The sequence below is a fragment of the Chinchilla lanigera genome, unplaced genomic scaffold (genome assembly GCF_000276665.1).
Source record: "Chinchilla lanigera isolate Chin_1 unplaced genomic scaffold, ChiLan1.0 scaffold00022, whole genome shotgun sequence".
NCBI classification, from domain to species: Eukaryota; Metazoa; Chordata; class Mammalia; order Rodentia; family Chinchillidae; genus Chinchilla; species Chinchilla lanigera.
In genome coordinates this window covers 17,456,656-17,478,853 of record NW_004955423.1, presented here as the reverse complement: position 1 = coordinate 17,478,853, position 22,198 = coordinate 17,456,656, and the positions used below count along the sequence as shown (strand labels likewise).

Here is a 22,198-nt window from a genome sequence, read left to right as displayed (position 1 = left end):
GAAAGAAACTGGATCTCTCACCTCCACCCTGAGCCTCTGTAAAGAAATGTAGGCCAGGGGCATAGCTCAGCAGGCACAGAGCCTGCCTGGGAGGCATGAGCTTATGCGTTCAATTTGCGGTACTAAAAAGAAAAAAAAAAAAAGAAAAGAAAAGAAAAGAAAGGCAGTCTGCCAACCCCTGTTTTTGTTCTATGACTACCAGAATGTTCGATAATGACTTTGTGTTATTTTAGGCCACCGGTTTGAGGTAATTCATTACAGTAGCAATAGAAAGCTAATACACATGACCCTATCAGGTGGATTCATAAACATCTCCTTCAGGACAGAAACTTGACTTCCTGTCAAATTTCCTATTCCTATAACCTACAGTAATGCCCGGTATATACATAATAGGTACTCAAATAGTTGTAAATTTTAAAACATTATCAATATCACTTTCTACTCTCTTATCTTTATAAAAGTAAAGCACAGGGATCAATTTTGACAGTCTAATCATTTTAGATAGACTCCAGCTTAGACCGAAGTCTAGGCCTGGGATCCTAGAATTACACTAATGTGAGAAATGACTCTCCCATCACCAACACTAACTCAGCATCCACCTTCTGATGTCAAGATCAGCAGGAGTTTACAACAGAAGAAGGGAGGAAGTAGCCCACAGTGGTGAATCAAAATTAGCTATCCAATTACCTGGTACAAACTGCCATCTCTACCACCTACAAGCTGTATGATTTGGGGAGAATTATTGTTTCTGCTCTCCAAAAATTTCATCTGTCATCCATAAAATGACATCAGGGGAGAAAATAAAGAACAGAGGTAGGAAAAAATTTACCCTTCAGGGAAATAATTCAATTTTTTATATATATAATCAAAATGGATCAGTATAGAATCAATATAACAACTCTACTTTGATTGAATTGACATATTTAAGTGGTGATTACAATTTCAGAAAGATTTCAATGTGCAGTGTGATGTTTATGGAGTTTTTTTGAAAGAGAGGAATTTTAAGCATGCTGCAGGAAAGAATACATCATGTTGGAAGAGTGACAAAGAGACATGCTCAGCTGTAAGGAAGAGCTACGCCAGAGCAAGGAGACATGACAGCAGTTAGAGGAATTAAGCATGTTATCAGGAGTAGGACTCACAGCCCCTAGGTCTTCTGCAAAAGTTACAGAACTGCAGTGTGTTTATGTATTTGCAGGTTGCAGAGGCAATAGGAAAGTTAAAGCAGATGAACCACCAGGAAGATTGCTGGCGCATTTCAGATATAGGACGGTGAGTGCCGACTGAGGCGTAGCACCAGGAGAGCATAAAGGCAACTCCAGAGCAGTGAGCAAGAGAGAATACATTTGGTGGGGGTGAAAGAAAGGGCATGGCCTCAGCCTTCATCACCTAGCAGTGACAATACCTCATGCAGAAAATGAGGCACATTCCAGGAGTTCATCTCAGGCAGAACTATGACCCCACACTGGACACAGCAAGATGAACAGTAATGCAAGTGAGAGTCCTTCAGCACCGATCTCAAATCAAACAAACAGTGGTATCATGGCTTTTGGATGGCTGTTTTCTCCTAGTACCTTTCTGAATGTATGGGACGGTAAATCACCTTATATTACATCAAAAATGCCAAATCTCCTATTGTAAGGGTTTTGCAATAACAAGAAGAGTTTTCAACAGTCTGTACTACCGTTTGAAATAATTCGGCCTATATGACCACAGATCATAAACAATTCAGTCCCACACTTGGATGTAATACCTGCAAGAAGCAGCATCTGCCTCCCTGGAGTGGGGAAAGGAAAACACACATAATGCACTGGGGCTGCTTTTTAGCAGACAGAGTTTTTAGGCAGTGCTGAAATATGCACATTTAGCAGGCACTGGAAATACACTTTTGAAAAAATGAGTTTTCTTGACTACTGTGACAAAGCAGTGAATTTGTACTATACTACAGCCATGAATTATTGGATAATCATACACCTTCTCAGAAGGAATAAAATTCTGGATCAATATTGATTTAAGGAGAGACTCTGGAAGCAAACAAGAACATGAATTGAGTTTGAAGGTTATCAGCTTGGGTTTTCTAATATTTCTCTCCCCCCATAGTTGTATTTTATTGCTCAACATGAGGCACTCACATAGAAAAAGAAATAAACAAGAAAATAAAACACCCATGGCATACCCTAATTGCATTAGAGGAACTCCTTATTTTCTTCTAGTTTCACAGATGATGTCCTTCATTTCCCACCAGACCCTTCCCCCACCTGCTGAAAATATAAAAACAATTTCCAGAGGTTGGAAATGAACAGCATATTTACTTATCCTAGATATAAAAATAAGTGACTTCACCTTGTCATTGTGTGTCAAGTTCAGCCAATGCAATAATAAATGCATGAGGATAGAAAAAAATATTAGTTTTCATCTTTATATAAATAACTGAATTTCTGGATAGAAGGGGAAAATTGTCCTTAAAGTTATAGCTAAGTAAAAAGCCTTTCCTTTAAACTTAAGGACACTAGTAGAAAAACATAGTAAGAATCTGACAGTATGACACAAATATATAAAGCAGTCTTGTAGCTAGTGATAGCATTGCCCCTCCTTTCTAATACCATCCACAAGTTACTGATGAGAACAAAATTAAACAGTTGGTCAACTCTGGCTGCTGTCACAACTCAAGAAGATGGAAGATAATAATTGCTCAAAAACGGGGCTGGGGATTTAGCTCAGCGGCAAAAGTGCCTGCCTGGCAAGTGCAAGGTCGTGAGTTCGGTTCCTGGTACCAGAAAAAAACAAAAAAAAAAAAAAAAAAAAAATTGCTCAAAAACATCGTTATCCCTGGGTATGAAGTGTAGGAAAGAAAATATGTTTAAACATATAACCTTTTCCTACAATGCACCATGATATAACAATAAAAACCATAAATAGAGCATACTACTAAATAGAGTATACTATGTGAATCTGTCCCACATGGGTGCCTCCTGTGGGATAATTGAGAAAAAATTGTGGTAAATAATATTCTTTCACCAGTGAGTTAGGCCAGTTAGGCCAGTCACATAAAATACAAATAGAAACAGCAGATGCCAGATATATACAAAATCTACTGCATGACCTGACCTAAGTTGCTTAAAACAAAAGAGACAGAGAGACGGGGACAGAGAGGAAGAGGGACAGGGACGGAGACAGAGACAGACGGAGGAAGAGGAAGGGAGGGAGACTCAAAGCTCTCTGTGGGAGTGTGTTACACAGATAATCCCTTGGAATGCCTGAGGGCTTGTTTCACTCCTTTCTGGAATCTTCCCACCTTCGATAAAGAAAAAGATTCAACAGCCTGGATTTGATACTCGGATACTCTAGGGACATAGGTGAAGAAGAAATGCTCATGAACTTTTTTCTCACAAAATGGAATTTTCCAGAGACTGAACATACTATGAACTCATTGTTAAAGGAAAACTTTAGGCTCATCTCTTCTAGGGCCTGTACACATCTGAGAAAGGAAGAGAAACACTGAAGAAATCTAGCACTCAGAACAGATTATTTGCCTCATGCTGCCCTGATAGCAGTTGTCTCAGCCAGTTGCTGGGGCTAAATATCTGACACTCAGTACTTAAAGGAAGAGAGATTTGTTTTGGTTAACAGTTTCCGTTCTTGGTTGGCGAGCTCCACGGCAGAAACAGGACGGCAGAGAGGTGCAGTGAAGTAAGTGCTCAACCCGATAGCCAAGAAGCAAAGGGAAAGAGAAGAACCAGAGAACCGGAATACACTCGTCTTGATATTCCCCGCTGTGACCACTTCCAACAAGGCCTGCGTCCTGTTCAGTCACAGAACTCATTCAGGGGATCAACCCGCTCTACTCACCCAGCCCCTTTTTGAATGGGTGAATCCACTATAGCGCCTCCGCTTGTCTTCCAAACACGTAAGGCTTTGAGGGAACATTAGATCCAAGGCATAGCGGCAGGGTACAAAACTGTGACGGTAAATCCACAGCTAAAACTCACCTGCTGGCTCTAACTTGAAAATTATGGTAAGTGTCCCTCTCTTTCCTTTCTCTGTCTCAGTGTCTTTCTCTTTGAAAAAAAAAATTAGAATTTGGAAAAAACCTTAAATAACATCTTTTTAAAAGTATAGAAAATGGACACAACGTCAGGCCAAAATGCAGTGAAAGTGAGAAGGCAGAGAGAAGGATACCCCTTACATTGAATGTACTTTTAAAGATGTCTACCAGCCTAGCAAATTCAAGGAGTAGGAGGACAGACGGCACGACCCAGAGGCTGCCCCAAGGTGGGGAGTCAAACAGCTTGTCTCCCATAAGTCAACATTTCAAAGGGCCGCAACCTCAGAATTAACCCATCCGCTCTTAGAAAAGTTTGCCTGGCAGCGGGTAGAAAGGTAGGAGGAAACGCCCTCACTTGAAATTGCAGTGTGTGTGAAACTGTCAGAAATGGATTCTACCTGTAGAGGTGCCCAGGAAGCTGACAGAATGCATCTGTACTCAAATTCTCATAAAACATTCTATAGGGAAAATATGCAACTTATAATAAAAATTACATTCAGAAGCAAGACACCATGAAGGAACTAGCTTATAAACAGTAGACACAAAAAGTCTTCAGAAATTTAAATTAATCCCAGATTACACAATAACTAGGCTTAATCTGTGTTTTAAAAGCTAAAGACAAACTCTTTAAGTATGAAGAACTATAAAAATTTAGCCAGCAGATTTGAAGAAGAAGTAAGCTGAATCTGGAACTGAAAACCACAATAATGAAATGTGAAGTCTGATATCCAATTAGACGTAGCTGAGGAGACAATCAGAAAAATAGGATTAAATCAAAATAAATTATTCAGAACACAGCTGAGAGAAACAAAATTTATAATGACTAAAAAACAGTCACTATATTTATGATGCAGTTAGAAATTTAAAATGTCAAATGAGACGCCCAGAAAGAAAACAGAAATAATGGAGGGATATAATGAAAAAAAACAAAAACAAAAAACCTGACAATGCAGATTTCCATATCAAGAGACAGTATGTTCCCAAAAAAGGGTGACAAAGACATTTTCATGCAAAAAAGAATGTGCCATCAGCAGGGCCTCACTAAGACATCTTGATCAAATATTATTGCAAGAAGAAAAAATGAGCCAGATGGAAGTTTTCTCACGTAAAAGATGTGCAGAGTGATGACTGCCTACATAATAATATAGTCTTGTGGGGTTAAATGAGATAAGCGAAAATTATGGCAATAATAAACTATACTACAACAGCTGAAGTACGATAGGCTTCTTGCATTATGAAGAAAGGGGTGAAATATTAAAGAACTTTAAACTCCTATAAATATGCATGCTTCAGTTTGAAAGGAGTAGAATCTACATATGTAACTTCCAAGCTAAAATTGGAAAGAAAATGGAAAAGGAAAAATCGGCCCATCCACAACCAGTGAAAGATAAAATGAAAAATAAATGTAGAGTAAGCAGGGCAACGAGGAAACATAACATAGGAGATGTGTATTCTCATGGACCAGCTGTGTCCCTCCTCAAATTCAGGTGTTGAACCCCTGACCCTCACCAACGTTATATTTGGAAGTGAAGGTACTGGAAGTGGTTTTGCACAGAGATGGTGATAAAGGTTGATTCCCTGGATGAGGACAAAATGAAGAGCGCTGTCTTCAAGCCAAGAAGTGGGCACTTGATTTTCAATAGAAAACAAATTTGCCAACACTTCAATCTCCAAAACTGAGAGAAATAAATTTCTGTTGTTGAAACCACCCAAATTATAACAATTTTAATAGGAAACTAAGGGATACATAAGCTCGCTTATTGACAAATACATTAAATATAAATGAACAAAATGTGCCTATAAAATACAAAATTGTCACACTAGATAAAAAACAAAATCCTATCACATGTAATAAGTGTATCCAAAAACTAAGGATTGAAAAATGCTGAAGCAAAAGCCTGAGAATGATAAACCATGTATGTACTAGCCTCAAGAAAGAAGCTCGAGGTAATCTCTAAAAGTAGAAATTACAATAAATCTCATTATCAGCACTAAAAGAGTAATTACATAAGGACTAAAGTTTCAATTAATGGGGAAGATGTAATAATTTTAATTATACACACTTAAGAGCAAAATGTAAATACATAAAACTAAGGAGAAAAAAATCTGGGCTCAGAGAAGAATTTGACACACTTTTTCAGTATTTTATCAAATGCTATCATCAAACAGACAAAAAATCAGGAAGCATGTATTCTTTTCCATAAATAATAATAAGACAATGGATATCTTTAAAGAATAAAAAAAAAGTGGACTACTCTACACACATTATACACAAAAGTCAATGTCAAGTAGAGAAGCCTAAAGTGAAAGGAAAAATTATAGAGCCATGCAAGGATTTATTAAGCAGAGCACAGAAGGTTCTATAGTGTCTGTTTTTAGGATAACAGATGGAGGCTGTCTTTGCATGCACTGGAAGCGTCAGGCTTTCTTCTTTCTTTCTGACTAGTGTCAATAAATGAGTTCTAATTTAAGGGGGACATCAGCATCTATTGGCAGATGTCCCCACGGAGCTCCCTGACCCATGAAGAGCTTCTGTTCCTGAGGATGAAACTGAGTGGTTTAGAAAGCCAAGGGCAGACAGTCAGAGAGTCCTGCTGCAGCCTTTGAGATTCCCACCGTCTCAGCAAAAGATACTAATTATAATGAATAGCAAACTTCACTGCAATGAAAATAAGAAGTTTTGTTCATGAAAAGGTTCAACAGAGGCTCACAACAATCACAGGATATTTGTAATACTCATAATATTGAAGTGCTAATATCCAAAGATATAAAGTACTTTTTAAAAAAAATCATAAAGAAAGGTAAACAAACTTAAGAAACCCATCATGATCAATAAATGATAAAGTAGTATTCAATCTCACTATTAGAAAGGTAGTAATTAAAACTACAAGGAGAAAGCACTATACATCCCTAATGATGTGCAAAATGTGAAAGACTTGATAATTATGTTGACAAAGATGAGTAAAGGAAACTCTTACACACTGCACTGGAGGGACAGGTTCTGAAAAGCTCAGCAGGATTTGATCCCACAGTACATCACTGACACCCCAAACGCGTGCACATGTGCACAGAGATATAGGCTTCAGTTTCTTGGCACCATCGTTTGTCACACCTAACAATTCAGAAGAAAACTTTAAAGTAAAGCCAGTAAATTATGGCACAGTCATAGAATGGAAAACTAAAGAGTTGCCTCTTTGCTGAGGAAACCACTGTCCTAAATTTTGTGACTATCTTATTTCTTTGTTTTTCTTACAGTGTACCAACTAAATAATATAACTCAGTTTTTGCCATTTTTCCTTGTAATAAATGGAGTCACAAAATATGTCTTGTGATAGTTTTTATTTTCCTTTTGTAATAATAGAGTCATATAAAAGTATGTACACACACACAGACACACATGAAAGAAAATAAAAGATTATATTCCTCAAACAAGAAGTCCAAAATAAAGTGCCAATGTTACTTCAGAGTGAAGTAGTCCTGGTTGAGAGGCTCAGTTGATCCAGTGAATCAAGCATTTTAGGGCATCTGCTACCATCTGGATCACAGCTGCGAAGTCTGTGTAACTTTAACAAGTCATTTTTCTAACTCCAAGTCATATTCTCACTATACACAAGCCATCAGATGGTTTTTGTTTCTTTCCTGCCTACTCCACTATAACAGGGTCCCCAAACTGTGTCTGCTCTGCTCATTACTAAATATCCCGGTGCTCAGCACTGTGGTTGTATATCCTAATAGATGCTGATTAAACATGTGCTAGGAAGAAATAATGAAATGTATCCTAGGGCTGCCTTTATCAAGTTATATGTGCTGTTATTTTATTCATTCTACAACCTAAGCTGGTGCTGGTAATGCCTTCAATAATGCTGCTCATGCAACTACGGGCTAGAACACATCACACAATTGATTTAGAAAATGTGCTGCTTTCGTATTTTGAAAACCTGACAGCCAGCCAGATTTCCAACTTGCAGTCTGCAAAGACATCGCAATGATGAAGTCATAAGACAGAATTAATAAGTACGCGCCTACACACTTTCCAGTCACTGGGGCTGCTTCAGGGACATTTCTGCCGCTAGTCATTCCTTCCTGTTCTGGCAGCTGAGGACAGGCAGCTCCTCAGCCTTCGGCTCTTAATGAAGGAATAGTACCAGGCAAGGTGGAATCTGTTTAAGACACTTCTCAAGGACTTGTCTTCTTCCACATTTTATTGACCACAAAAGCACGAAAAGTAATGCACTACCTTTCTTTCTCCCACGGCTGATTTTGAAATGAATATTTTAGATTCCAAATCTAAGTTTGTACTGAGATTTTAGAGCAAAGCTTTTACTTCTAAAGAATACATAGATGTAATACTTATAAAGTCACTGTATTCGCATTTCTTTAGTCATAAATTCATCAGACCATTCCGGTGCCACAGCAAAGCCTCAGAGAACTGAGCACGCATCCCCAGGAAAGACTGACAGGGAAGCTCAACAGGAAAGTACTCCTGGCATTCTCCGCAGAACTCAGCCCATTCAGTCATTCTGAAGTTCCTAAATGAATTGTGGTAGAAAGAAAAGCTTACAAAATTAAAGGATCAGACAGTCGCCAAAGTAACTCTTGAGCTCTTAACTAAAATCTCTCCTGGGTCTTCCCATCTCCCAGGAATTCTCCCAAATATCTAAGATATCTATTTCTAACATGGCTCTACCACACAGCCTTGTATTTTCAAGTAAAAAGGAGCCCTGGGCCTCTTTTCTGCACCAAGATGATCCCAGTTTAAGGAGGGTCCGCTATGATTTTCCATCAAGGCAAACATTAACACAACTAGAAGACAGAAATAATTATTTGCTATGCATGAAATTTAGAACTATTTCGGGACTGAGGGTATATAGCTCAGCGGCACAGCGCCTGCTTGGCAAGCACGAGGTCCTGAGTTTGATTCCCAGTACCAAAAGAAAAAGAACTATTTCACAATGTCTACTTTTTCTCTTTCCCATGTTATCAGACTCATAAAGGAGAAGTTGGTAAGATTCGCTTATGTATTAGATAGCCACTTAGTGAGAACTTTTAAACTATGGTATTTTTGGTGTTTAACCAACAAAAATTTCATATATATATTCTAGTTCATACAAATTTGCAACAAAATAAAACCAAGACTGATTCACATGAAGAAACAGAGTTCTTAACTAATGTAAAAGGTAACTTCATGAAACAATTATAAAACTGTATTTGGGGGATTATAATAGAAATGATGTAGTAGATAGGTACACAAGACAGAAACTGTATTCTAAACCTATCTTTGAGTCAATATGTAACCTTGGAAATGCCAATGTGATTTCTTATATTTCAGCTTCTGTGAAAGGATGAATATAATCTGTACATTAGTTATGTGACAGCTGGGAAAATTAAGTGAGACCATGATACGAGATCATTTATGAAAAAGTATGAGATATATATGTCGACGCATGTGAGAGTATTATGGTTATCATTTTGCTGGTATATATTTTAAAACATATAAGAAATTCTTGACACATAATAGGTCCTTAATAAAAATTATTTCCATTTTCCTTCCCTGCTTTGCTCTTAAGAACCCAGGTCAATTTTAATCTTATATCACTTAGGCCATTCATTCTGTCTCGTGCTGGTTTACCAGTGAAAAGTTAGAGAAAGGAGAGATCACTTCTACGCCTTTCCATCTTGGCCTTAGCTTCTGAAGCCTTCTCAGTCTCTAACAACCCACTGCGCCTTCACATAGCTCAGTTGGCAGAGCTCTTGAACTTGAAGGCCCAGGCAGCTTGTCTTATTCCTTGCTGGCAGAAAGCCCCCACAACATGAACATGTACTAACCAGGAACTTCCTTTGAAGTCTGTTTCAACTACCAAAAATGTTTCTATGTGTCCTGAATAGAACCGATTTTATTCCACTGAGTACTTGCTGCGAAATACTACCAGGGGCAAAGAATATGTCTAAGAGACAACTGTGCGGAAAAAACTGCAGGGTGAAAACATGAATACACAAATTGCAGTTGGTGTAATACATGAAAGAACTCAGAGTACTCAAGGAGGACAAGAAATACTCTGGGACATGCAAGGAAAGGATAAGAGCCTCGCCAAAGGGGTGGCATGAAGGCCAGGTGATGGGAGACTGATCAGAGGCCAGGCTCCGGAGCAGAAGAAGAACTTGGGCTGGAGAAATTCGGTGTGTCGAGGAAACTGTGCCGCACACAGTGGGGAGTGGGTATACGTGGTCATAGTTGGTTTCAGTTGAGGACTCCTTCACGTCAGTTAGTTGTACCTTTCTTACCTACCTGACTTCAACCTTGCTCTCAAATATCATTAAAAAAAACAAGCATGATTCATTGTATTATATGTTGCATATTGCTTCCGGAAAACCTGCTCCAGAACTTGAAAAATGTTGGAAACATGCCCTTAATGTTTCATATGGCTTTTGCACTAATTTGTTTCTAGTTCTGTGTCTCTTCAGTGTCACTTAAACACGTGCATACACAGAAAAGCACATGGTCCTGTGCTTTTGCTTAGAAAACTTTTACTCTACAAATGATTTTATTTTATCTGATCTATAGTTTATAAACATACAAAAATTAAAACAAAAGAGAAAATAGGTTTGAGTTTGAGCACCTAAGTGTCTCTAGCAGATATCCGAAAAATATTGACAGGCTATGAATACAGGTAATATAAAGCACAGGGAAAAGTGATTCATTATAAATGCTTGGTAAGTATTCATGCCTATTTGGTAGATTTAAATTAACCTTAGCTATTGTTAGGCTATATATTACATATTTAAGATTAACTGTAATATAAAAAGCCAAGTTTTGCTTTGCATTACTATTTTTTCAAGTTTTATTAAGATATAAATGATAAATAAAAATTTCATATTTTATAGTGTACAATGTGATGATTTAATATGCATGTATTCGTGAAAAGGTTGGTATAATCAAGTTAATTAATCACCTCCTATATTTATCATGTTTTGGCTGTGGTGAGAACACTTGGTGAGTATTCATGCCATATTTGATAGATTTAAATTATCATTAGCAATTAATGTGCTAATGCCATGCTTTACATATCTAGAACTCAGTTTAATATGTTTGTTTTATAAAAAGCCAAGTTTTGCATTGCATTACTAATTATTTTCTAGGTTTATTGAGATATAATTGGCTAATAAAATTTTATACATTTAAAGCATACAATGTGTTAACATAATATTCAAGCACAATTAAAAATGACTGTAACAACCAACCTAATTTCACAAACTTGCCATTTTTTCCTGTAGAAATGGTATTTAATGATTTACTCCCCTAGTAAGCAAATTTTAAGTACATGTCATAGTATCACTAATTGAAGTCATTGTGCTGCACTTTATATCCCTAGAATTTATTCATATCTTTGGAGTGGAATTTATTTTTCATTAATATTATTTTAAATTCACCAATCATAATTCTATGATTTGGGAGAAATTAAAGCTTCAGAAATAATTAATGGAAAATGGAATTCATACAAGCTATATGTTCCATAGTATTATTTGTTGTCCAAAAATTAGTAAAACATTATCTTCTTACAAAATTTGACATTGGAAAGCCATGATGTTGAGAAATAGAATGAAAAAATAATCAATGAAAGAGCCATAGGTGATAAAACGATGTAAGTGAAACATAATGATTTTTTTATTTTTAAGGATGATTCAAGCTTCTAATGATTCATGAAGGCAAAAAAGGAACTGATATGGAATAATTAATTGTTGTTTGAAACCACTGATTATATTGAGAAGATAACTGATTTATAGAAAGAGAAGTACATACCATAGTATCTCCTTGAGAGAAATCTCTAGGAGATTTTGATGATATATTGTTACTTCATCTGTGAAAAATTTAAATATTTCCAGGCAGAAGTTGATTCTTAATTTCATAAAAGTAATTTTTATACAGGTAAGACATTATTTCAACCAAATATCAGAATGTATTCCTTTTGAGACAACTACAATGAAATGTAATTGTGTTATTTCATCAATATTTAAAAAGAGATTTCTTTTTCAATAACTGAAGAAATAAGCTAAGTTTTCTTCTAAAATACAGAAAAACAGAATAACCAACTTTTAAGTTTCTAGTTGAGGTTCTCCTATTGCTCAGCTTTGTTACTTCTACCTCATATTCCCAAGCCCCAGTAGAACAAGTCATAAAAAAGCAATCCAGTTTTTAAGGAGGCTTTCAGCTACCAAGACACTATTTATCTATGTTGTAGAAGAATTATTTGTATAGGTTAGAGTTTTCCACTAAGAGTGCTTGTAGTGAACTTAGAGCTTCCTTCAATGAATGGAAAATTATATACCACAATGCTGTGTCTTTAGGATTTAAATCAGACCTGGAAAAGAATATCAGAGCTCTTAAAATGAATGTGATGAACGATCCTTCAATTATAAGAGAAAAGAAATAATTTCTGTGATCTTTGTATTCACAGGATGTAATATAAATTTATCCCCATATGAAATAACGACCTTAGAAAGAGCCGTATAACTTTAATGTTTAATTTACTGGAATTTCTTCTACTTAAAACAAGTCTGTCTTTTGTAACCCCTTTCTCTCTCCACCTGCTGGGATAAACTCAGGCTTGGGTAGCATATTTCTTTCCCAGGCATGGTTTTCTGTTGAGAAGATGGCCCCGGAGTTGTGCATGTAAGTCCCGAGAGACCACCTCTTCCACATAACTTATACGTAAGTATTCCTGCCTCTTCACTTTCTACTCACTGATTCTGTTTCCATCACACACAAGAACAAACCAAACTGTGATAAAAAGCAAACGAGTGGCTGAAGAAATAGAGACACATGCATGGGGACTCTGGTTAACATGCAGAAATGACCGAGACCTCCTCTATCTGATTGGGAAAACAAGATGAGGATCGGAACCCATTTTGTACAATAAGACATTCTTGCTATCAGATAACCAAAGCTGAAGGATACTTGTTAACTCTTTTAGGGGAAATTAAGCCAGTGTGAAAGCCTGGGAACAAGCGAAACCTGCAAATTGAAAGAGCAAGGGCAAAAGAGCACAGGTTCTAAAATCTGAAGTCTGGTCCTGGCTCAGCACTAAGCACCTGAGTGACCCCAGGTAAGTCCTTCACCTTTGAGTTTTATCGTCCTCATCTCTAAAACAAAAGGGTTAAAGATGATCCATAAGGTACCTTGTGTCCCAAACTTCAACATTGGATAGATCCTCCTTAAATGGGTACTGAATACCAGTGTCTACTACTGTCAATGATAAGGAGAAAAGGGCTTTTCTAGGGGAGGGCACAGCCTTTCTAAAACATTCTGAATCAAAGTGAAGAATATGCAGTGAGCTGCAGAGACCACAAAGGTTGTAGAGAAGAAAAAGTAGTGAAACTCCTGGGGCGGACACTGGAGCAGCAGTGCTAGAGGTGACCATGTACAGGCTGCACTCAGAATATTCATGGCTGTGTGTATGACTTCCTGCAGAGATCAAACAGGAGTCTGAGTGTCATCAGGGAGAGGAGTTTGATTCAGGATCGGAGTGGGAGTGAGGCAGGGAAATGAGAAGAATCTGGGATGTCAGAGAGAGAGAGAGAAAGGCAGGACTGGCAGGGGAAATGTAATGTCCTCGTTTATGTGATAGGAAACTGAGCATTTAATAACTCTCAAATGAACACTGTCTGTCCTCACAAACTACTCATTAGAGAGGTTTTGCTTTAATGTGGTGAGTACTTGAACTAATGTGTGTACTACAGGGAGGAACTAACCAAGAACCATGTTTGGAAAGAGGCGTGAGGAGAAGTGCACTGAGGTCTCCGTCTGATAGGGAGAAATCACTTTTGATTTCCTGTTGGGCTTGGTAGCCACACACGGCAAGAAGCTGAATCCAGCTGTAGTCAAATACCTCACACATTTTCCATCTATCTGTGTGCAGCAAGGAGACGTACGGAAAACTGCAGGTTCGACCCCAAGTCCTAAGGCAGAGAATCAAAGTTCTTTTTATATTAAAAATAAGGAATAAAATCGATCTTAAAACAGTGCAGTTTATGACAGATCACTACTGTGCTTAACTAAGTTATTTGACCTCCTTATGCCTCCGTTTTGTCACCTAAAAATAGGTAAAACAGAGCCTCAAAAAGTTGCTGTGTAGATTATATGAGTTAGTGCTTGCAAACCGGCAAGAAGAAATAGTGTCCAATTGCATTTGATAGCTATTTTGCCATTGATAACTTTTTAACTTTGGTAACTATTTTACTATTGTGCTTGTCCTCATTTCAGCACACCCAGAGACCCAGGTAGCCTCCTACAGTGAGTAACATTCAGCTTTCCTGCGGCTCAAGAAAATTAAAATACGAAAGGTATTTGGGGATTCAAATCAAATCCATTCCAGTGTAGCCACCTTATCTGTTTTTAGTAATTTTGAAGATAGGTAGATAGCCCAAACTATTTCAAGGTCAAATATATTCAAATACTCAATTATATAAATATATACTCAAATTATTTGAGTAACTTAAACCAAACTAAAATGAAGTAACTTAAACCAAACTAAAATGAAGGAGCATGCTGTAAGAAAATTATATATTATAATTCATTCAGTCTTCTAAAGGCTCTTTTTTTTCACACAGATGAGAAAAAAGTTATTGCAATATTTTGTGCCAGCAGACAGTCCATCCTGCTTGAGAGAGGACACCAGATTGGGTTGCCATGGGATATAAAAGCTCAAAGGTAGGAAAGAGCTCGTGCCCAGTGAATCACAGGGCAAATTTACATAACATATTTTCCCTAAAGAAATGTCTTTTCCCTTAAATTTATGTTTGATCTTGGAGCTGCCTCTAGGCCTTCTCAATTTCCATGTGTTGTTCCATCCATTGAAGCAATGATTTTCAATGGTCACAACTCTAGGTAACACTGATATCATGACTGAGAGGGAAAAAATTAAAAATTAAAACTAGGAGAATATTTTGACCCTGGAATTTTAGCAGTGAGGACATTCAACAGAAAATAAAATGTAATCCAAATCAAATTAGATTCAGTAAATAGTATCATGAGAAAATGAAACAGGAATTCTAAGAATATAAGTTTTTTGAAGCAAGTTGAGAAATACTCAAAAGAGGTGCAAGAATAACTTCTTGGTAACTCAAAAACCAGCACAATTTCACATGGGAGAAATTAAAATTTGAGAAATAATTAAAGAAAAATATAACTGACACCAGCTATAACTTCTTACAGTAGTATCTATGAGTCAGTTGATAAAATAGTATCTTTTTACAAAGTTTGACATTAGAAAACTGTAATATTGAAAAATAGGACCAAAAAATAATCAGTAAAAGAGCTATAGGTGATAAAGTGATGTAGGTTAAACATAACATATCAAAGCTTTAATACTGTGGTAGTAAACCCTTTAATCCAATTAAAATAAGCATAGTAGCATAGTAGAATAAAAGGTTAAAGTCATAAATAGTTTTATATATTGATATCTTCAAAGTAAAGTCATAAATAGTTTAACCCTGCTATATTAAAAACTAAGGAGTCAAGTGAACTAAGATTTTATTCCAAAAGACCCCAAGTACTCTTTACTGATCCAAATTCATTCATTGTGGCATAAATCTGAATTAAATATTGTTACTTATAAGCAGACTTATAATGTCTTTATATTTAAATTGAGTCAAAATTTCAGAGTCAAATTGTGGAGGTCAAGTTAGGCAATATATATGACAGCATTCTTCTGTCTAATAGGCTAAATTTGCTATTGGGATTCTGATATTTAAGTACTAAACAAATTAACACTGATTAAATTAGTAAATGGAATAAATATTGATTATGAACAAAGGCATAAGAAATCGCTGGTGTTTGTGCTCTGAGGTTCTAATCAGCAGTCGGTTGTTTACTCAGATCGCTTACTGATTTCAAGAACACTAGCTGCTGCTGTGAACAGAGCAGGCCAGGGCAATGGCTGCGGCACAGACACCAGGCAGGAGGCCACGGTAGGCGTCCAAAAGGAAAAGGGCGGTGGCTGGAATGAAGTCATGCAGTAGAGACGGTGACGCACGGCATTTGTTTTGGAGAAAGGAAGACAGGCACAAAACCAGGTTTTACAAAGTTGACTTAAAAAGCCTGGAGCAAGACAGAACAACCAGGCAGGAGACGGAAATACAGGAATTCACACCATATTCACAGTATTAAACATATGGAGCCAGAAGAAATCACCTAGGAAAGTCAGGATGAGAAAATTCATCCCAAGGGCTCTTCAGCAATCAAACTGTGCACTTCAGAAATAAGGTGGAGGAGGAGACATCAGAGAGGCATAAGAAAAACCAGGACAGTGTGGGCAGCATGGAAGCAGAAGAGGTGTGTTCAAAACAGGAGTGACTGACTGGATTCATTGCTTTGAAACACTAAGGTGAGGAGAATTCTTCATTAGAGGAGCCAAATACAGATCTTTGAAAACTTGGATAAAAAGCTGTCTCGTGAAGTACTGCAGACAAAATACTATACCAGCTGGCATTGATCAATGACAGAACAAGAGAGAAGAAAATAAAGTCATGCCTATAACCAGTTCTTTAAAGATATGGGGTGGTATTTGGAGGATAATGGGGGAGTTCATGGAGATTTTGTTTCCTTAATTCAAGTGTTGGTATTAAGTCATGTTCTTATATGAAGATCAAAATTGTGTCAGAAGGACACGAACTAACTGCAAGATCAAGACCCTGGAAATGGCAGCCTGAGAAAGGATGGGGCCAAACGTTGAGTTGTCACAAATGAAAATTAATACTCTGGTATTCCTCCTCTTTGGAAGAGGAGGCTATTAAAGGTTTTAAAAGAGCTGACTTCAAAATACATCAATTTTCTTAACCTCACTCATCTTGTCAACACAGTTAAACTCTTTAAAAGAAGTCAAAATATTGAGGAAGTGGTTCAAAAAAGAAAAACGAAGATGGCACCATTTCCACAACCCAGATCCCAGACTGTTGATCCAAAGATCCCCAAAAGGGAAGGGAACACACTTAGAATCTGGGAAAGTTTTCCCAGTAGAGACCCACTTGTCAGGGATGTATAAACAACATGACTCAGCCATGATTCCATGGAGTTCCCCCATTTGTACTTCTCTGGGAGAACGGGAATTCCACAAGCTCTCAGGAAGTATCCTATGTTGGACTTTTCTTCTTTCTTTGACTCCTGTCAAAGCACAAGCAGCACTCCATGGTCTTTCTCTTCTTAGACTATGTCATTCCAGAAGCAGAGTGCTTCTTTCTCCGTGTATCATTTGTCTCAAACTCTTTGTCAGAAAGATGAAGAGTTTATTATGGGCCTAATTATTTCATCCTTATGGAGAAGGAAAGATTTATGGATAAAAATGACTCAGATCATACTGAGCAATGAAAGCTTATTTTGATTCATGTTACATTTTGAAGCAGAATAATTCATTGATTTCTAATGGTTCAAAAAGAGTTTGGTTCTCCTTTTTTTCCAAGGCATATTTCAGTTCTTTTGATCTCAACCCCAAGGTTAGAAAATTATGAATGGAAATTCACAAAATAGCCTCTCCAACAATTATATTGCCTACTTTTCAACCTTGCAGGATCATATTCTATCAAAGTATAAAATTTGTTTGAAAGAATTTTAACACTGTAAATTCTAAGTGTAAGAAAAAACAATTGAATTTAGAAAGGCAAAATTAAAGTTAAAAAGAGCCAATAAAGGGAGTTTTAATACAGAGGCAATTAAATGCACATACAATAATACTTTTTAACTCTTTAATTGATAAAATGATAATCGTGCATTTTTATGGGGTACAATGTGAAGTTTGTGATATTGGGTTATATTCCCTGTACTGGTTATTTTAAGACACGTTCTCAGTAAATTACTAAGTTGCCAAGGGAACGCTCAAACTTGCAATCCTCCTGCCTCAACCCCAAGAGTGCTGGGATTATAGGCGTGCATCACCACACTAGGAGATAGTGTGAAGTGTTATCTTCCAGCTCACTGTGAACTACTAAGTCAAGTTAATTAATGTCCAGTACCTCACCTCGGTCCCTAATGTTTATAATAATGTATACTTCAACATTGCTATTAAATTTTTAATACTCTCACCACATGTATGATCATCTTTTTAGCTGAGGATCAGGAATCCAAGTAATGTTGGCTGTCAGGTCATAAAAGTCCATATTTGTGTATCTCAGGGGCAGTATGAGTGCAGAAGGCTGCAGAACTCTAGAAGCTAGTGCTGCTCAGACCTAGATTTGCACATGAGTCACCTGAGAACCTCATGAAAACGCAGGCTCTGCTTCAGCAAGTCTGGGACAGTTCTAGAGTGTCTCATTTCTAACTCCCAGGCACTGAGCAGACTGCTGAGTTTCAGACCACAGTGTGAGTAGTGGGCTTACGTTACACAGGACCAGCCATGGAAAGAGCTGGACAAACAAGAGGACAGAGTGAAGTACTCAGTGTTGGGAAGGCCTAACAGTGGAGTCCTTTACCAGAAAGAGATTGGAGCAAGACGTGCCTGTGTCATGATCCGAATCTGAGATAAAAGTTTAAAAAATAAAAGAGCTATTGAGTGAAGGGGGATCATAAAACACCAGTGGCTATATGATGTTCTTCCTGGCTGGTCTTTCACAACTCCAGATGTGAAAATCCCTTCAAGAAGGATAAACCAGCTGCTTGATAAAAGGATTCCTCAAGACTCATGAGCAATCATTCTTTACTAACTAAATATTTGGGAGTTCCTAGATCTTGAAAGAACTGTGTGTTTCTAATGGGTAGACTAATGTGCAAGGTTCTTAGACTGACTCATTGCTCCCCCTATGACTTACCATATTCCAGTTTCCCAGTGGGACTGGCTGCTCTTTTTCCTAGAAAAGAAAAAAATACAAAGGGCAAAATGAATCTTTATATAAAGGGGTCAATGACTTTGGAGCTCAATACCCATCTCTCCCTGTCCTAAAGTACCCTAATCCTCAGACTTTCAAACACAGTAAACTAAGGTCAGTTGGATTGGTTGAACCACTATAGACAGCTTTTGATATCTACAGAGAATGGGTTATAGGACATCACAGCAAAATCCAAAGATGCTCAAGTCCTTATATGAAACGGCATAATATTTGTACCTACCCTATGCATCTGTTCTCATATACTTTGAACCTGTATATTACATATCACAATGTAAATGCTATGTAAATAGTTGTTGTCATTGATGACACCCAGATCCATTGTAGGTCTAACTCTTGTATTTGTCAGAGACTACATAACATTTTCAATTCATGTGTGGTTGAATCTGCTCACAGACAGGGAGAACCTACAGATGGAGATTGTCTGAGGTAGAGATAGGAGGATGACAATACTTAATATGCAAAGTCAATGGTAATGAGAATTTAATATTAAGAAGTTACCAAAAAAAGACAAAGGAGGGAGAAGGTTTGGGGTGGCAAAATAACAGCTGCTATACAAACAACCTAGTACCATGTAGCTAATTTATGCAAACTCAAGAAAAGTTATCACACACACACACACACACACATAAAATTTATGAGAAAATGAGGCATTTTGTTTACTTTCACTTCCTAGTACTACTTAAACCTCAGAAGATACATTAGTCATGAAAAATGTACTAAGCCTTAAGTACATTTATTTATATGCAAAACAGCCAGTGTAGATGAGGGGAAAAAGATGAAAGTCACATTGAACAGACCCACTTTAATTAGATCATGAATGATCTTCAGCTTTAGCAGAATCCGCCACATGGTAGCTATGGAGTTAGGCTATTCGATTTGGAAAGTACAACTTATGGTTATTTGGGGAGGCGATGGGTGACATGGTACCAGCAGTATAATAGCATTCTAATGCCACAGGATTTACCGGTGTTAAACAAAAATATTAACACTCTTGAGGAACACCACAGTCTTTTCTGCCTTGTTGACCCGCCACTCCCTAACATTACTGAAGAGAGTTTCCACTATAGAACTGTTGTGCAGAAATTATAACACCCAGACTCAGCGTTAATGCTTTTCATCAGTTCAAGAGTAGCAACTCATCAAGAGTAAGAATTGGAAAAAGGATTTCATGGAAAGCAAGCTTTGAAAATTGTGTTCATTTGGGAACCATAATAACATGGTAGTTAGGGAAAAAAAGAACTTTCGAGAGTTACTATGCAGGATGCAAAATAAACACACAAAAATCAACAAGTTTCATACAGCAGCAATGAACCCACTAAGAAGAAATTAAGAAAACAATCCCATTCACATTAGCTTTAAAAACATTAAATACCTAGGAATTAACCTAGCCAAGGAAGTGAAAGACCTCTTATAACAAAAACAATAGTAATCTTTAAAAGAGATCAAAAAGGACATCAGAAAATGAAAAGATATCTCCTGTTCTTGGATAGGCAGAATCAATATTGTCAAATGGCCCTACTACCATACTTGACACCCATATTTCAGGCAATCCTGGTCAAAACACCAACAGTATCCTTCATAGAACTAGAAAAAGCAATCCTAAAATTTATGTGGAACCAGAAGAGACTCAGAACAACAGAAGCAATCGGGGGCAACAAGAGCAAAGCAGGAAGCATCACAATGGCTTTTAAGATATAACACAAATCTACAGTGATAAAAGGAGCATGGTACTGTCACAAAAACAGATGTGGATATCAGTGGAACAGAACAGGGCATATAAAACTATCACAGGCACCTTCAGCTATTTGATCTTAGACAAAGGGGCCAAAAAGACACTGAGAGAAATATAGCCAAAAAATGGTACAGGGAAAACCATATTTCCCATCCTGTAATAAACTAAAATAAAATAATACAATAAAAATAGATCAAAGGAATAAATATAGAAACAAAAACGATCTGCTGGAAGGTGAAAAAGGCAAAACCCTCAAGGACGTAGTCACAGGCACAGGCATAAAAAACAACAAAGAATCAACCAATGGAATTATATCAAATTTAAAAGCTTCAGTACAAAAAGGAACCAACCAACACAGAGACACCTACAGAGTGAGAAAAAAAATCTGCTAGCTACTCTTTAGGCAGAAGAATAATATTTGGAATATGTAATTTTATTTTATTTTATTTTATTTTATTTTTATTATTTTTTTTTTTTTTTTGTTTTTTTCCGGTACCGGGAACCGAACTCACGACCTTGCGCATGCCAGGCAGGCGCTTTTGCCACTGAGCTAAATCCCCAGCTGGAATATGTAATTTTAAAAAACTCCAAAATACTAGACTTCTTATAATAAAAGACCCGCCCAAAAAGTGGGCAATTGAAATGAATGATATTTGTCAAAAGAAGTAGTAAAAATGGCCAATAAAGACATGAGAAAATGTTTGGTATATTTGCCCGTCAAAGAAATACAAATCAGGGCTGGGGATACAGCTTAGCAGGCACAAGCACCTGCCTAGCAAGCGGAAGGTCCTGAGTTCTATTCCTGGAACTGAAAAAAAAAAATGCAAATCAAAACAATGCTGTTATTCCATTACTCTAGAAAGAATGCACTGTCACCAAGAAATCAAAACCAAAAAATACTGATGAAGCTATGGGAAAAAAGAAACCCTTGTACATTGTTCTTGGCATGTAAACTACTACTATACCTCTGGAAATCAGTGTAGAGATTTTTCAAAAAATAAAACAGAAATTGTGTTTGACCCAGCTATACACATCTGGATATCTTCCCAAAAGAGTTAAAGACATCATATTACAGTGATCCATGCATACTTATGTTTATAGCAACACAACCCACAATAGCTAAATCATGGAAATAGTTTATATGCCCATCAACAGATGAATGAATAAAGAAAATGTGTATACACGAAATGGTGCGCTGCCCCACCTTAAAAAGGGTGATTTATTCATGTAAGAAAATGGATGCACCTCCATACCACAATTCTGAGTGAAATCAGACACAGAAGGTTGAATATGACATGGTTTCCCCTATAGTAGAGACTCAAAATATAAATAATTTCAAGAGCAAAATAAAAGATAAATGATAGGAAACAAGGAGGTAGACCTTTTGGTGATAAGAAGGAGATCTAGGGAAGGAGGAAGAAGGGAGACAGGACAGAAGACAAAGGGGAAATAATCAGAATTAAGATGTGGGCCAGGGATATAGCTCAGTGGCGCAGCACCCATCTGGCAAGCACAAGGTTGTGAGTTCAATTCCTGGTACAAATATATAT

The 22,198-nt window shown here is 37.1% G+C and overlaps 1 protein-coding gene across 4 annotated transcripts in view; it reads right to left on the bottom strand.

The window, feature by feature from the left end:
- Nucleotides 1–22,198, bottom strand: part of Slc44a5 (solute carrier family 44, member 5) — a 355,454-nt gene that overhangs the window by 136,924 nt on the left and 196,332 nt on the right. For all 4 annotated transcript variants that reach the window (XM_005385229.2, XM_013514352.1, XM_013514353.1 and 1 more), the window contains one exon: nucleotides 18,839–18,877. In XM_005385229.2, coding sequence (XP_005385286.1) covers nucleotides 18,839–18,877 — 39 coding nt within the window. The remainder of the gene's footprint in view (nucleotides 1–18,838; nucleotides 18,878–22,198) is intronic.